Source organism: Cnephaeus nilssonii (assembly GCF_951640355.1).
Source record: "Cnephaeus nilssonii genome assembly, chromosome: 1".
Lineage (NCBI taxonomy): Eukaryota > Metazoa > Chordata > Mammalia > Chiroptera > Vespertilionidae > Cnephaeus > Cnephaeus nilssonii.
This window is the reverse complement of record NC_137072.1, coordinates 84,727,636-84,745,364: the sequence shown is the minus strand read 5'-3', so window position 1 is coordinate 84,745,364 and position 17,729 is coordinate 84,727,636. Positions and strand designations below refer to the sequence as shown.

The 17,729-nt window shown below is 43.0% G+C and overlaps 1 protein-coding gene across 7 annotated transcripts in view; it reads left to right on the top strand.

Annotated features, from left to right (window-relative positions):
• Window positions 1–388: 388 nt before the first annotated feature.
• The window catches only part of CEP135 (centrosomal protein 135), a 71,182-nt gene continuing 53,841 nt past the window's right edge, over window positions 389–17,729 (top strand). For 4 of the 7 annotated variants that reach the window (XR_013813428.1, XM_079768967.1, XM_079768963.1 and 1 more), the window contains exons 1-6: window positions 389–617; window positions 5,378–5,532; window positions 7,854–8,044; window positions 8,796–8,963; window positions 12,614–12,755; window positions 16,414–16,498. Coding sequence is in view for 6 of the 7 variants with exons in the window: in XM_079768967.1 (XP_079625093.1) it covers window positions 5,420–5,532; window positions 7,854–8,044; window positions 8,796–8,963; window positions 12,614–12,755; window positions 16,414–16,498 (699 nt within the window). In the remaining variant the exon portion in view is untranslated. Of the gene's footprint in view, window positions 618–1,278; window positions 1,475–1,710; window positions 3,459–5,377; window positions 5,533–7,853; window positions 8,045–8,795; window positions 8,964–12,613; window positions 12,756–16,413; window positions 16,499–17,729 lie in introns of those variants that run through there. The other 3 variants (XM_079768964.1, XM_079768966.1, XM_079768965.1) reach the window with 3 other exon arrangements.

Below are 17,729 nucleotides of genomic sequence, written 5' to 3'. Positions count from 1 at the left end.
GAAAGATAGAAACATCAATGAGAGAATCATTGCTCCGCTGCCTCCTGCACGCTCCCCACTGGGGATCCAGCTCCCAACCCAGGCATGTGCCCTTGACCGGAATCGAACTCGGGACCCTTAGGTCCGCAGGCCGACCCTCCAAACTCTGAGCCAAGCCGGCTAAGGCTACAATGGAGTTTTCCCGGTGAGGATGCGTCCGGTGAAGGTTAATTCTCCGCAGGAACCGGGCTGGGCAGCGTTTCACCGCGCGCCCAGACGTGAGCGCACCTGGCCTATAGAGGCCGCCACCGCCGCCCTCCGCGGGGGCCCGGGGTTTGCCGGCCGCCAGGGGGCGCTGTGGCCTCGCGCCGCCCAGGCCCAGTCGCTTCCGGGCACCGGGGCCCGCAGCCGCCCTCGCCGCCATCACCGCCGGCGCGTCCCCGCCGCGCGCCTCTCGGTCCGCCGCTCCCGTTACCGGGGCAACGGCGCGCCTCCTCCTGCGGGCCGGGAGCGCCTCTCCGCGCCATTTTCAAACTGTCCTGGCGCCCGAGCCCGTGTTGGGGCGGAAGGGGCCAACGAGGAAGGCAGGCTCGAGGGCGATGCGACCGCAGACGGAGGGAGCGGCGGCCGGAGCTCGGGTGAGGGCCCCGCGGGGGCTGCGGGACCCGGCGGGGTCGGCGCCGTCGCCTCCCGGGCGTCCCCGTGGCCTGGCCGGGCCGGCCGGGCCGGGCGCTGCCGGGAGGGAGGCCGCGCGGCGCGGGAGGAAGTGGGCCCGGGCGGGGCGGGGTGCGGGGAGGCCCCGCAGGCTCGGCTTCCGACACCCCTGCCCTTCCTCCCGGGCCGGCGTCCTCGGCGGCCGGAGGGAGCGCCCGGCCCGCCGCCTGTGCGGCTCCCCGCGGGCGTCAGGGCCCCGCGCGGGCCGGCCGCTGCCCGCGGGTGGGCGGGTGTGAAAGTTAAATGCCCGCTTCGCTTCGGAGTCGTCCGTGCTCTTGGTGAACGGAAGCGCCCGGAGCGCGGGCGGGAGCCGGTCTCCCTCGGCCCCGCACCTTTGGAGACACCTCCGTCTCCGCGGCTTTAAGCAGGAGGGCCGCGGCGACGTCCCTGAGGTGCTGTCGGGTTTGGGTCCGCCCTGGGGGCGGCTCAGGCGTCACCCCGAGGGGGCGGCGGGGGCTCCAGCCCGCCTGCGCGGGCACCTGCCGGCCTCCCGCTCTGGGCTGTTCTGCTGGACGCGTTCGGCGTGGACACGAGGTTGGAGGGTGGAGTGGGGCGGGGGCTGGAGACGGAAGCCCACGGGTGAGGCAAGTCTCATACGTGCTTGTTTGATTTTGTCCTTGGGAAGATTTTGATCTTTTTCATCAGTTCTTTGCTGATTTTAAAAAATATATATTTTATTGATTTTTTTTACAGAGAGGAAGGGAGAGAGAGAGAGAGAGAGAGAGCAACATCGATCAGCTGCCTCCTGCACGCCCCCACTGGGGATGTGCCCGCAACCAAGGTACGTGCCCTTTACCGGAATCGAACCTGGGACCTTTCAGTCCGCAGGCTGATGCTCTATCCACTGAGCCAAACCGGTTTTGGCAGTTCTTTGCTGATTTTTTAAAAATTAACATTTATTTTCTCTTTCTCTCCTCTTTCTCCTCTCCTTTTCCCTCCCTCCCTCATCCCCCCTCTCTCCCTCCTTCCCTCTCTTTCCTCTTCCCTTCCTCCCTCCTTCCCCTCCCTCTCCCCCCCTCCCCCTTCCTCCCTCCCTCCCTCCCTCCCTCTTTCTCCTTCCCTCTCTCACCTTCCCTCCTCCTCCCCCTTCCTCCCTTCCTTTCCCCGGTAAGGAAGTATTATTTCTAGGTAACCAGAGTTGGTACCAGACAAAGAGGGAATGTGCGAGGTGAAGCCCGCTAGTTCTTGGTTGGACAGGTGTATTTCTGATGTCACCCTGCGTCCGTCAGGTCCCTTCTTGTGGAAGGAACTTAGGAAGTCCAAAGGGACACCGCTGAGGGAGAGGGGGAAAGGAAGATCTGTAGGATGGAGTAATCACGGAGAGGTCCCTGTGACTGGGAAGTTGGGGTGGCATGGGACGGCAGCCAGTGCTGGGCCAGGACTCCAGGGACCTCACTGCCCACCCGCTTGGGGACCTGTGGTTTGGGAACGCTCCTCCGGGGCACAGCCTTGGCTCATCCTGGAGTAAGAGGGCCTCTTTGGCCTCCTCTGCCTGACCCAGTGGTTGTGAGATCTCACCGTTTGTAAGTTGTGAAGAACAGTAGCGCTGTAAAGCAGTTTTTATTTGGCTTAGAGTAATAGGGCTGTATTTTCCTGGCAAAGGTTAGAAAAGAGCAAGGTCTCTAAAGAAGTGATCTTTTGATAACTACATTTTAGGGCAGACTGATAGAGAATAGGCTCATAAATATATTTTTTTATTTTTTAAAAAATATTTTATTGATTTTTTACAGAGAGGAAGGGAGAGAGATAGTCAGAAACATCGATGTGAGAGAAACATCGATCAGCTGCCTCCTGCACAGATGTGCCCACAACCAAGGTACATGCCCTTGACCGGAATCGAACCCGGGACCTTTCAGTCCGCAGGCCGACGCTCTATCCACTGAGCCAAACCGGTTTCGGCTCATAAATATTTTTAGAAGACAAGGATAAAAGCGTGTATAGAGACATGCGTGTGTTTTTTAATCATTGAAGTAAAATTTACGTGGTGAAACGCACAGATCTTAAGAGTACTTAATTGAAAAGCTTTGATAAATGTGTACACTTGTGTAACCACTACCCCAATCAATATATTTTCATCACCCGGGAAAGTTCCCTCTTAACCCTTCCAGTCAGTCTCCACCCACCCACATGGCCCCAGGCAGCTGCTGTTCTAATTTCTGTCCACATAGTTTAATTTTACCTGTTTTTGAACTTTATGTAAATGGAATTATACGATATACGTGGGTGGCTTCTATTGCTCAAATAATGTTATTCAAATTCATCTGTGTGGTTGATATGTATCTGTAGCTCCTTCTCTTTTATTTTTGAGTAGTACTACATTGTATAAATATATCACAGTTTATCCTGCTGTTGAAGAATATATAGTTTGTTTCCATTTGGGGGCTATTATGAATAAAGCTGCTATGAATATTCTTGTAGAGTCTCTTTGTAAGTTGCTTATTTTCATTTCCTCAAGTAAATTCCTAGGAATAAGATTACAGAGTTATAGAGTAGAAGTATGTTTAACTTTATAAGAAATTGCCAGATATTTTCCACAGTGATTTTGTACTCTAGTGTAAAGATTCTAGTTGCTCCAAATCCTTGACAACCTTTTAATTTAGCCATTCTAGTATGGGTGAAATTGTACCTCATTGTGGTTTTAATTTGTACCAGGTGTACCGGTTAATAATGGGGATTTTGTAATCAAAGAAAACATGATCATTTCAAAAGAAACATCAAAAGTGCTTTATTCAAAGTAATGTCCACCGCTAGCTACAATCTTTCAGGTAATTTGTGGATACCGTCCCAATAGACCTTTCCTTGTTTTGAGGCAAACCATTCAGAGACCCAGTTTTCCACTTTGTACGTTTTGAAGTGCTGCTCAGAAAGTGCGTGTGCCATCCATCAGAACAAGTGGTGATCTGAAGGAGCAAGGTCTGGTGAATACAGCGGGTGGGTTAATACTTCCCAGGCAAGATAGTTTAATGTGTTTTTAACTGGTTTTGAAGTGTGTGATGGTGCGTTATCATGAAGCAAAATTACTTTGCCGTGTCTTCTGGCACATTCTGGTCGTTTCACGATCAAAGCGTGGTTCAAATGGATTATTTGTTGTCGGTGGCGATCAGTATTAACGGTTTCACCTGGTTTCAGAAGCTCATAATACACCACACCTTCCTGATCCCACCAAACACAGAGCACTGTCTTCTTTCCGAAGCGATTTGGCTTTGCAGTCGATGTTGATGGTTGACCTGGATCCACCATGATTTTGTGCATTTGGGATTCTCAAAATAAATCCACTTTTCATCGCCAGTCACAATTTGATGCAAAAAAAACTTCCTTTCGTGCCATTGAAGCAACATTTTACTGATGACTTTTTGGTTTTCCATTTGTCTTTCGTTCATTTGATGTGGCACCCATTTTCCTTCCTTTAAAATCTTTCCCATTGCTTGTAAACAATCGGAAATTGTTTGCTGAGCAACGTTTAATCTTTCTGCAAGTTGTTTTTGAGTTTGACACACATCTTCATCCAATAATGCTTCAAACTTTTTCGGTTGACCTGGATGTTCTCTGTCTTTCACATAGAAATCATCACTTTTAAAGCATTTAAACCAGCATTCACAAGTATCTTGAGATGGAGCATGTTCACCATAAGTTTCCTGAAGTATACCATAACTTTCAGCAGCACTTTTCTTCAAAATAATGAATTAAAACTTCCCTCAAATACTCTTTTTGGCATGAAATTCGACATTTTTAAGTGTAAAAATATCTATGATGTTAACACCTTCAGCAAATTTGACATGAAGTTTTAAAGCTTGCTGTCAATACAATAAAATAGCATACATATCAAATCACATATCAACATATGTGTAACTCCATCTACTGAAAAAAAATCTGCATTATCAACCGGTACACCTGGTATTTCTCTGATAACTAATGTTCTTAAGCACCTTTTCATGTGATTATTTCATTCAGATATCTTCTGCAAGGTGCCTATTAAACTCTAACCCATTCTTTTATAGATTATTTGTCAGCATTAAGAGTTGAATTGCAAGAGTTCTTTATATATTCCTTATAAAAATCGATTTTAGATATTATGAATATTTTCTCCCACTTTGTTTGCCTTTTTGTTTTCTTAATGGAATATTTTAATGAGCAGACATTTTTAATTTGGTGAAGTACGGTTTTTCAAGTTTTTCTTTTATATTTATATTTAGTGCTTTTTAAATAGTCTTCTCTAAGGGTTTTCTTCCTACCTCTGGCTCAGGAAAATATTCTTTTTTTTTCTTCTAGAAGCTTTATTGATTTTTCACTTTTTAGATAGAGGTTTATAAACAGATACTAATTTTTAAAAAATATTTTTATCGATTTGAGAGAGAAGAGAGGGAGAGAGAATCATTGATTGGCTGCATTTTGCATGCCCCACCCTGGGGATTGAGCCCACAACCTGAGCATATGCCCCGACTGGAATTGAATCATGACCTGCTGGTTCATAGGTTAATGCTCAACCCTGAGCCACACAGCCTGGGCCAGATAATCATTTCAATGCAGCAATAAGAATATCATAAGCATTCTACTTAAATCAATCTAAATATTGCAGAAGTCTGTCTAAAGTAGAAAAAGAATTGTTTCCAGTTAAAAGGAATATTTCATTCTTATCATGAAACAATAATAGTAACTATAATAATATAATGTTTCACTCTTTTAGGACTTTAATTTTTGGAAGTGAATACTAGTTTTGGAAGACAAGATGACTACAGCTGCAGAAAGAAAGTATATTAATATTAGAAAAAGATTGGATCAGTTGGGATACCGCCAGACTCTGACAGTGGAGTGTTTACCCTTGGTAGAAAAACTTTTCAGGTAAAGATGAAAATACAGTTCTAAACCTCTATAATCCTTAATTTCATTTATCTGGTTTGATTGAACTTCATGCTACAGTAAAGAATTGGGTAGATTTTTTAAAAGCCCTTAAATTATCCAAAGCACATCTATTTGTTGCAGATCCTGCTTCTCCATCATGAATTCAGGGTCTCCATATTGTAGAACTCCTGGGGTCACCATTCATACTATATCGTCTAAAGTAAACATTTTTGAGGGCTTTCCCTGTGGATAGAATTACAATCTTTTTAATGTGGTTTTCTGATATAATTGGGAGTTCTATGTCAGCCTCACCTACTGATCTTTAGTTACTATTACATTAATAATGTTATTTCTTTAGCTGTTACATATTACATTATATGTGGTAATTCTTTAGCTGTTATGTATTAACCTTAACTGAAGGATCCTTTGTGATTTTCTTTACCACATGAACTCTATTACTGTGGTTTGAGCCTGGGGCAGGGAAATTGCTTCGGGAGCTTTTGCATTAGGACAGTGATTTTCGATGGGTGTGCCATGGCATGCACACTGGTGTGCCACAAGAATTTTTAAAACATGCAATACCTATTTAATCAGGGCCACTGATCTCTTTTCCTTTATATTGTCAAATAAAAAATGACAACAGCCAACACAAAAATAGCTATCCAGTGTGAATAAATCAAAATTATACCTTCTTTTTGGTCAGATCGGCAAAAAAATACAATGTTTTTATGGTGTGCCGCAGAATTTTAGTAATTAGTTTATGTGTGCCATGTGATGTCAGGTTGAAAATCGCTTCCGAAGACTATAAGAGATGATAAGAAGAAAGAATAGATAAAAAATATTTTGTGGTCTTTAGAATAGCCTTCAAAACCCTTCATCTAGCCCCTGCAGCTTTATCTCCCATGTATTGATCCAATTGAAGCTCCCTAAACATATGGACACTCTCACCCATGGTCTCTCCATATGCTGTTCTTTCTGCCTGTAAAGTCTCTCTCTCTTCTCTGTCCCCTTGCCCTTGTGCTTAGTTAGCTATACAGTCTGCTGGACTCTATCATGTCTCTTACATGCCACCTTAACTACTTATTATTACTGGAAGCTTCCATTTGACTTCCCTTTAGAATTCAAACTCTATACCTAGGAGACCAGAGACTATACCTAGAACAGGCTGAATACATAATTGGCACTGAAGTATTTGTTGAGTTTATCACATCTATAATAATAAAAGGGTAATATGCTAATTAGACTGATGTCTTCTGGACATCGTTCCAGACGTCCTTCCTGACAAAGTTGGGGCCAGAGGAAAGCCAGCCCAGGTCCTGGGCTCCTGTGGGCGGCCCGAGGGAAGCCAGCCCGGGTCCAGGTGCCTGCAGGCAGCCGGAGGAGGGAAGCAGCCCGGATCCCAGTTGCCTGCAGGCGGCCAGAGGAGGGAAGCCTGTGCCAGCAGCCGGGGGAAGGAAGGCCTACTATTGCACGAATTTTTGTGCATCGGGCCTCTAGTAGTAGCATAACTTTTTGACAAACTATCAGTAGAATATAAGCTCCATGACTGGGTTCTTTATTGCTTTCCCTGCTCAATAAGTATTGTTGGGAGTAAATATTCCACTAGTCTGTGTTCTTTGAGGCAAGGAACTGAATCTTATTTATTGTGTACCTGGCACTTAGCATGTAGCAGGTACTCAATAAATATTGGCTGAAAAAACAAGTAAGTTTCACAGATTCCACAGGATCAGGTGACTAATGGGGGAATGAGCAAGAGGGGAGATTCAAAGATGATTCTAATTATGTGTACACAGGTTCGTGCACCAGTGGGGGTCCCTCGGCCTGGCCTGCAGGGATAGGGCTGAAACCAGCTATCCAACATCACCCGAGGGGTCCTGGATTGTGAGAGGTTGCAGGCCAGGCCAAGGAATCCCACCAGTGCATGATCGGGCCTGGGGAGGGACCGCAGGAGGCTCCAGGGTGTGTCCGGCCCATCTCACCCAGTCCCGATTGGCCAGACTCCAGCAGCAAGCTAACCCACCAGTTGGAGCGTCTTCTCCCTGGTGGTCAGTGCACGTCATAGCAACTGGTCAAACAATCGAATGAACAGTCGGACACTTAGCATATTAGGCTTTTATTATATAGGATAATTTATAACTTAATCTTGTTTTGAGAAATTTTTTAATGCTTCGTAGTACCTTGAAAGACTCCTAAGTGTTTGTTTTTATATTTGAATTCACTTGGCATTTAACATATTTAAGCCTTTTATAATTATATTTTTAGTTATTAGAAAGTTAATAGAATGTTTCCTGGTATTTACATTTTCTATTCTTTAATTCTAGTGACCTGGTTCATACAACAGAAAGTCTTAGGAAATCAAAATTATCTGCTGTGAAAGCCGAAAAAGAAAGTGCCAATTTTGATTTTGTTTTGGAACCTTACAAACTTGAAAATACAAAATTGAGCAGGGAAAATAATGAATTATACCTGGAATTAATGAAACTGAGAGAACAATCGGCCCAACACATTAAAGGTAAAATTTTGTGATTTTTCTTTTAATGCCATATTTTTGCCCCCTTTCATTTTATGTATAGGAAAGGCTAGTCTAATTTTAAAACTATTGATTAGACAATGTGGTAGTCCTCTTGTAACAGCTCTTGAAATTCTGTAGGGTTTGTTGAAGAGTTCCCGAGAAGTAAAATAAATTTTCATTCCATATCTGTATTTGTGTATGCTATAACTGGATTGAATTTTTAGATTTACAATTGCTAGAGAAAAGGTTAACTGCTAGAACTGAGGGAATGTTCTTGAAACAACTTTTGTTTTTCCTATAATGAAATTAAGAGGATTAAAGTAAGTTAAAAGCCATACATCATTCTGATTCTTTAATACTCCATTTTTGAGCTAGAAGGTACAATAAAGTTATTTCAAAAGTACTAGGCAAAGAGTAATTATATGGCTATATTACTGTAAATTCTTACATTCAGTTGAAAGCCCTTTCTAAAACCTGGCATGAATTCATAATTTCTTAGCTTGATATCCAATTTATTGGGTCATAAGCCATGGTGAATGAATATTACAGCAGAAGAAAAATATGATTCCCTCTTGTGCTTAATGACTTACTTGCAGTTTTGTTAATAGTAGTAGAAAAGGTAGTAGCCTTTCAAACAAAGCATGCGTAAGAATTAGGTAGAGCCTTTCAAATTGGGGACTTTTTGTATTTTATGAAGTGGAAGAACTCCATAGATTTCTTGATCTGTAAAATAGTCTTTGAATCTTTTAAGAGCTGAAAACTACATTGAAGGAGAGTACACGTGAAACAGCTGATCTGAAATTTTTAAATAACCAGTATGTTCATAAACTCAAACTTTTGGAGAAAGAGAGCAAAGCTAAGAATGAAAAGATTCAACAACTTCAAGAAAAGAATTTGCATGCTGTTGTACAAACTCCAGGTACATCAGTTCCTTCTCTAAACAAATTATATATATCTAATCTTTTAAAGATAGTTAAACTACTAACTGAAATAGGACTTTGGATTTTCATGCCTAGACTTTAGTATTTGAAAAAATATGTTTGGATAGTCACATAAACATTTTGATTTACTTCTGAATATCCAGGTAGTATTTCTTACATGTGCTTAGAAACTTAGTAATAGCTTCTTAGCTGTAAGAAGTCTAACTTTAATGCCCAGAGTTTTATTTCCTTAATCTCTGTTTTAAATTCTGTTTCCTATATTGTTATTATCCTATCTAATAAAGAGGGAATATGCTAATTGACCATTACTCCATCACAAAGATGGCTGCACCCACAGCTGAGGCCAAGTTCCCATAAGGAGCCTTAACGAGCAATCAGCAGGGACCTGAGGAAATGCCCTCCCCCACCCCCGTGGGGCTTGACAGGGGACCTCAGGCCGTGTCCCACACCCGGCAGGGCTTGACAGGGGACCTCAAGGTGCGCTTCCCGTCCTGGTGCTGGGCTAGGGGACCTCAGGCTGCTCCTCTCGCCCCAGCGCCAGGCCGGGGAACCTCAGGCCATGCCCCCCCCCACCAGGTGGGGCTTGACAGGGGACTTCAGGCCACGCCCCTCACCCCGGCACCAGGCTGGGGGACCTCAAGCCACACCCCCTGCCCCAGCACCGGGCCAGGAGACTGAGGCTGCAACCCCCTGCCTGGTGGGGCTTGACAGGGGAGATCAGACCGCGCCCCCCCTCCCCCCCGCCCAGCAGGGCTTGACAGGGGACCTGAGGCTGTGCCCCCCCCCCCCCCCCCGGTGCCAGGCCGGGGGACCTGAGGCTACGTCCCCTGCCCAGCGGGGCTTGACAAAGTTGGGACTGGCCGGGTCTGGGTCTCCCACGATTTTGAGGCGCATGTGGGTGGGCGGGGACTTGACTCTGGGTCCCGTGGTGCACCCCAGACTCTTGACAGGAGGAAGGTTTTCATATACATTTTACTAATTTTCTTTCATCTCTGACAGTTCTATTATAGAGAAAGGGCAAATAGCAATATTAAATTATTTCCTCTAATCCCCTTTTAATGTGCACGAATTTTGTGCACCGCACCACTAGTCCCATATAATAAAAGCCTAATAGGCTAAGTGTCTGGTCCTTCAGTCATTTGTTCAACCAATCAAAGTGTAATATGCTAATGATATGCTAAGGCTGCTCAACTGCTCACTATGACGTACACTGAACACCAGGGGCCAGACAGTCGACCGGTTGACCAGTCACTATGACATGCACTAACCACCAGGGGGAAGACTCTTCAACCAGTGGGTTAGCTTGCTGCTGGGGTCCGGCTGATTGGGACTGAGTGAGATGGGCCGGACACGCCCTGGAGCCCTCCCGCAGTTCTTCCCTGGCCCCGATCATGCACTGGTGGGGTCCCTCAGCCTGGCCTGTGCCCTCTCGTAATCCGGGATCCCTCAGGGGCTGTCAGAAAACCGGTTTCATCCTGGTCCCTCAGGCCAGGCCGGGGGACTATACTGGTGCACAAATTCGTGCACCAGGCCTCTAGTTTTAGTTATAAAAGTGATCCATACTTAAAGAATTTAGAAAAGATATAATTTCTTAGTTTATTTTACTATTTTTACCTTTATGCTCAGTTCTTGAACAAGAGAAAAGATGATGGGGCATATCCAAGTTGATGGTTGTTCAGGCATGATGTCCAGTACTAATGACAAGGTCTTTGGGATATCTGAGCCATGGGATCAAGATTATGGGAGTAAATGAGGCATAGAAAAGTGCAGGAATATGAGATTAGGTAGAGATTGGGAAATTAAAGAGCACAGGTGGACCAATAGTTACTTGGTCAGATGAAGATTATGATTAGAAGGGAGTTGAAGATCAAAAGCTAATATAGTTCTAAGTAGAGACAGAGTCCAAGCACAATCGTGTTGTTATGTACTTGAAACTGAGTGAAGAAACTCATGAGAGTTGTCAGATTAGGAATTGAGAGGCTAGGGTGGGGAAGAATCTGGAGCTCAAGGTGGCAGGAAATGAGAGGCACACTGTGAGCCAATGGCAGAAAAGGTGGGGAAAAGTGGGGAAGATCTCAGAAATAACTGGAAGGTTGAGAAAGAAAGAGGATAACCTGGTTTCCTGAGAAAAGAATAGGACAGATTCAAGAAAGATTCAGGGATGTGATCTGTAGAATTTAGTAACTGAATATGGTAGGCTTGGAAGGTAAGGGGAATTCTCAGACTTCTCAGTGGGTGGATAATGGTATTATTTCTCAAGCTAGGGAATGTGGGAGGTGGGGGCAGAAATCCACCTTTGGATATGTTGAGGGTGTTACATGGGACAATCACATTGAGATTTCCAATATGCAGTGGGGTATGTAGATCTGTTCTTAGAAGTGTGGTCCCAGATGGAGATTCAAGTTGGAAGCCTTTGGAGTATCTTGGAAATTGAAGCTGTGGAATTATCTAGGGAGATTGTGTAGTTTGGGAAGAGAGGAGAACCAAAGAGACCTTAGGGAAGTTCGTATTTAAGGGACTTATGGAAGAAGAAGGTCATGAAAGAAATTGAGGAGCAATTAAGATAGGAAATCAGTAGATAAGGGAAGAAGAAAATGGTTTGTCTTGTTTAGGTGTGTAACTACAAGCAGGTCGTTTAAATACTTTTTTTTTATTGATTAAGGTATTACATGTGTCCATATCCCCCCATTGCCCCCCCACCCCACTCCCATACATGCCCTCACCCCCCAGTGTCTTGCGTCCATTGGTTATGCTTATGTGCATGCATACAAGTCCTTTGGTTGATCTCTTACCTCCCTCCCCCCTCCCCAGCCTTCCTGCTGTAATTTGACAGTCTGTTCGATGCTTCTGTTTAAATACTTTTGACTCGGTTGCTTCATCCTCAGAACGAGAGATGTAAGAATATACCAAATTTGTTAGGATTCTAAGGAATACAAAGTTGTGGGTTATGTTTTTCTTTATGAGGATCAGTGAGTTTTTTAAGAACATGTATAATCTTAGCTAGATGCTGAAAAAGATAAATTATCCATGTGGTTTGCACTAAGATAGGATATATTTATTCATAAAAAGAAATCACTCCTGCTATTTTTAAAGATAATTAGTAAACTATTCCCTACTAATTCAGGTTACAGCATGATTTTATATTACAGTTGACATTCCATTATATATTAATTTTACTACTTAAAATTTCAGTTATCTGCTCTTTTGGCATTGCTTAATAAGCATGTGTATTAAGGCAGTTCTCACTGTCTTGAGCTCCTTGTTTGACAGTTTTCTATTGGTGGTAACTTCTTGAGCTCACAATAATAAAGAAGGCACACTCAAGTTTTAATCTTGCCAATATCTGGTCCCCATCTACTGGAGGCATAGATTAAGTCTGGGCACACATGCCACGCGTGCAGAAAATAAAACTTGTTTTATAACCATATCTGTTGAAGTTTTCAGGAAGGCATCATTTAAAGATCGGGGTGGGTATTTATATATGGGGGAGAAAACATTTTATCCATATATAAGATGATTTAGAGACATACTGTATAACAAAAAGGCCAACCTTCTGGAATATTTAATTCTAAAACAGTGGTTTGTTTGTTTATAATTTTTTTTTGAAATATACATTTGTTTTCTTTAGGCGGCAAGAAAAGAAGTATTGCTTTTAGGCGCCAGCGAATGCAAATTGACCAACCAGTCCCTCCCTCTGAAGTCAGTTCCTATCCAGTTCCTCAGCCAGATGACCCTTACATTGCAGACCTCCTACAAGTGGCTGATAACAGGTGCATTAAATAATTTCTTGTTGACTTTAGTTAATTGACCAAGTTATTTTTTGACTGTGGGGCTTTTGTCTCATTAACTATTGTATCTCCATTGCCTAGCCGAGAGCTTTGCAAAAGCACTCAGTAAATACTTTCTGAATGTATTCTGAATATACAATTTTTTAATTTGTTTTGTAACTTTGATTTCAGATAGATCATATGCCTGCTGTTTCTGTCCATATTTGCTTTAAAACTGTTTAGTGCCATTTAGAATCTATTTCAGTAGAGTTGCTTTGACATTTGGTTTCATCAACCAAAGTAAAGTTCTCTTTTACAGGACTCTGTTACTTCAGATTTATGTCAAATGCTGATGGACATGGATAGATTTGCAATTGGCTTTGAAATTCTTGCTTCAAAATTCTTGCTTCATGATTCTTTAGTTCTATATGTTTGCGTTTGCTTAAATTGCAATCAGATACACATTTTGTTTCAACTAAGCTTTCTAGGAAAGGCACGATGTAAGTGTTCTAGGGATGTAAAAATGAGTAAGAAGGGGGTTGCTGCTTTTGAGAAGTTCACAATCTTGCAGTAAAGATGAGACAAGAGAATACACAAAATGCTATTAAGAAAATTATGGGGCCCAGCTGGTGTGTCTCAGTGCTTGAGCATTGACTTACAACCAGGAGGTCATGCACACGCCTGGGTTGTGGGCTCGGTCCCCAGTGGGGGCATGCAGGAGGCAGCCGATTGATGATTCTCTCTCATCATTAATGTTTCTCCCCCTCTCCTCTCATCCTCTCTGAAATCAATAAAAACTTAAAAAAAATTATGAGGGGTTCAAAGGAGCAAGAGAGCACTAGTGACAGCTTCTATGGGCATAGCTGGAGAAACATTAAAATATGGAATACACCAATAGAAATAGTGCAGATAACTTTTATTTATTATTATTATTTTAGCATTATCTGAGGATATGTTTATTGATTTTAAAGAGGGACGAAGGGAGAGAGAAAGACAGAGACATATCAATATATGAGAGAGAAACATCAATTGGTTGCCTCCTGTATGTGCCCTGGCCAGGGATTGACCTGCATCCTAGGTATGTGCCCTGACCGGGAATCGAACCCACAACCTTATGGTGTATAGGATGCACTCCAATTAACTGACATCTTGCCAGGGCTAGTGCAGATTACTTTTAATTTTGTGGATTATGCAGAGACTATGGGGCAGTTTTTCCATTTTATTAATCTACATTAATAAAAGAGAACCATGCAAATTGACCGTACCTCCGCTACGCCCACTAGCCAATCAGGAGCGAGTATGCAAATTAACCCAACCAAGATGGCAGCAGCCATGGAGCTGGAGTGAGCAGGAGGCTTGGGTTGCCCCGGCAATGGAGGAAGCCAAGCTTCCCACCTGCCCTGGCCGGCCCTGGCCTCTGCTCAAGGCTACAAAGTTTCAATTATAGAAGAAAAATAAATTCCAGATACTTGCTTCTAGCCGGCCCTGACCTCCACTCAAGGAGGTGCTGAAAAAAAATAAAGAAAAAAAGGAGGGGCTGGGAGCTTGGGTCGCCGGGGGGGTGATCAGGCCAGGATGGGACGGCAGTTGTGGGTGATCAGGCTGGTGGGGGGCGAGGCCGTTGAGGGTAAGCAGACCATCAGTGGGGGTCAGTTGGAGGTGATCAGGACAGCAGGGGGGCAGTTTGGAATGAGCAGGCCAGCAGGGGGTGCAGTTGGGGGCTAGCAGGCCAGTGAGGGGGGAGGGAAAGTGGGGGCGAGCAGGCCAGTAGGGGGGGCAGTTGGGGGTGATCAGGCTGGTGGGGGGGGGCATTTGGGGGCAAGTAGGCTGGTGGCAGGGGGCAGTTGGGGGTGAGCAGGCCAGCAGGCAGAGTGGTTAGGGGCAATCGGGCAGGCAGGCAGGCAGGCAGGCAGGTGAGCGGCTGGAGCCAGCAGTGCTGGATTGTGAGAGGGATGTCCTACTGCCGATCCCTGTAAACCAGCAGTGGGACATCCTTCGAGGGGGTCCCAGATTGGAGAGGGTGCAGGCCGGGCTGAGGAACACCTCCCTCTCCCCGTGCACGAATTTCGTGCACCGGGCCACTAGTATCAATATAACAACCTAGAAAGGTAACTATGGTTAAGGTTCTCAATAGGATCTCTTAGCTCAGTTATTTTCACACAATGTTAATGTACCTGTATTTATACAGTTATCTAACCTTAATCATGAAATATTTTGTGTGTTTCTGTTACAGTTATAATCTAGGGCTTCTTAAACAATACGTTAGTATTATTTAAGGAGGGGTTTTTTTAGCTGCATATATATCATTTTCTGACTTTACCTTTCTCTTTATCATTTTTTTTTCTACTAAGCCATCATAGGTGGCATTAGTCTCTTGATTATCTTGTTTTAATTTGCACATGCAAATTGTGTTTACATTCAGTCATTTGTGCATTTTTTGAATGCAGTTGGATACGTACTCTTCTCCTAAGCCTAGATGAGTAGAAAATGTGGTTCCAATAATAGCAGGGATGAGCTGTGTCCAGCCTTACTCACTCCATGGAAACTGTTTCTTAAAGCAGACCTGGTTTCAGGCTTTATCTTTCCAGTAGGAATGTAGTTGTGTCATTTATATATTAACTAGAGGCCTGGTGCATGAAATTCATGCACTGGAGGTGGGGGGACATCCCTCAGCCCGGATTGTGCCCTCTCGCAGTCCGGGAGCCCCACGATCGATCACCCCAAAGAGGTAGGCCCTGCCCACCCAGCTGGGGCTCTGCCATGAATCACCCCTACAGAGGGAGGCCCTGCCCACCCGCCGCAGCCTGCCCGTCGGTGGCCTGCGCTTCCCTCTTTGGGACGATCGTGGAGCCCCTTAGTTGATCGCCCCGCCGGCCGGTGGCCTGGGCCTCCCTCTGCAGGGCGATCATGGGGCAATGATGGGGCCCCCTGACCAATCACGTCGCATCACCTTGGCTGGCCTGGTGCCAATGGGTGTCATAGTGTGGTCGTCTGGAAGGTCATGCCTCTATTTGGAAAGTCGTTTTGCTATTCGGTCGTTCGGTCGATTTGCATATTACGCTTTTATTATTCTAGATGCTTGGAAAGGCTGGATGTAGTACAAATACATTTGGGCAATTGTAGAATTCAGGTGATTTGGACAAATCTTGATTCTGTTGGAATTAATAGGTTCCAGAAAAGAGTGGCTTTTTTATTTTTTTGCTGTAATTACTTAGGAAATTGTAGTATATATCAATATTTTTCTTCTCTCCAGGATTATAGGATAGTTTATTAGAAAATACAGGATTAGTTAGGATCCGAAAACCTGTTTAAGGCCCTTATTTCACTTAACATTATGAATTTTGGACTTTACCCTCAATTTCCTGAACCTAAGCGTTACCAACAGCATCTCAAAGAGTTGTCCTAAGGATCAAAATGCAATAGTAGGTATTTTATTGCATAATGTATCTGAATTTCAAATTATTTACTACTCAGTTCTTTATGATTCTTATAAAATTAACTCTGAAAGATGATATACTCCATTTATGTATGGTACAACACTTCATAATTCATTGAGAAACAAAAAGTAGAGAGTTTATAAAAGAATGTGTCTAGTTCCATTTCTTGTTATTTTGTATTACTGAACAAAAGTATATTAGCATTGGGTATGAATGTGTTTCAGAATTCAAGAACTTCAACAGGAAGTCCATCAGTTACAAGAAAAATTAGCCATGATGGAAAGTGGTCTGAGAGATTACAACAAGCAGGTAGGATTTTTATTTATTTGTATAGTAGGGATTGAGAGCATATACATTTATTATAAATATATTTGGGTTGTATTTGATATTACTGATACTGAGTTTTTTTATGGTTTTTATATTTTTAATCAATTTGTTAATAGAGTTAATAGCTGGAGTGGGTTAGATGGTTTTAGAGCAATTCTAATCCATTTCACTTCATTATGCTTTTAGGTGAATAGTAGTTTTTTGTTTTGTTACTTTGTTTTTCTTTTAGGTGAATCATCAACTTCCCCAAATATAATTTTATGACCATGTTACTCTTTTCATCTCAGGAGATAGTTTATTAAAGTATGCTATGCATTTTAATTATCTTTTAATTTGTTTTTTTACTCTAAACATACAGATTTTGTCATTTTGAACATGTCTCTTTGAAAGTTATTCTTTTATTACCATATATTTTGTGTGTGTTTTCTACAAGTAATAGTATCTCATAAAATAGTTTTCTGAAGAAGTGGGGGAATTAATATGGAGTTAGATCATGACCATACAACTTTTGTTCTTTCATACTTCCTGTTGGTGTCTTGACTAAATTCTGATTTAGGTAATTACAGATTTTCTTCCTTAATATGCTTACTGAAGTTTAAATTGGGTAACACTTTTTTAATTTTCTGCATTTTTTTGGAGTGATGTGATCTGTACATGCAAATATAGATTTAACTTGTGTTGTTATAACTCTTTCATGAAGTACTTTGAATATTATTTGGATTAAAATTGAGTTTAAAGCAAAGGGATTATAGTAATGTCAGATAAAAAACTTACTTTATGGAGAGATGTTGAAAATATCAAATATGCACATGAGTTGAATATTACTGGTATTTTTCAACCTATAATCACATTTTCATATTTTTTCAAAGTACTTTATGACACCAGTCTTCATCATCTCTGTGAGGTGCCTGAGGTATTTGGAGAAAATAGCCTAACCATGCTGATGGAAACCACCAAGTCATTGTGGTTATCAATCTTAGCTTGCCTTATTATTATTATTATTATTATTATTATTATTTTGCTTGAGTTTTGTTTTTCTCAGCATATATTCTGAATTTTGCTGTTCTCTCAAACTCTTTCCACAACCTATAATCCTCCTCACTATATCACCTTGTTTCAACTTCCTATATCTACTTGTAATTTTAAAATTAGCAGTATTCATACTCAGGCTCTCAAGACTTCATGCGTAGAATAATGTTCTTCCAGTTTAAGG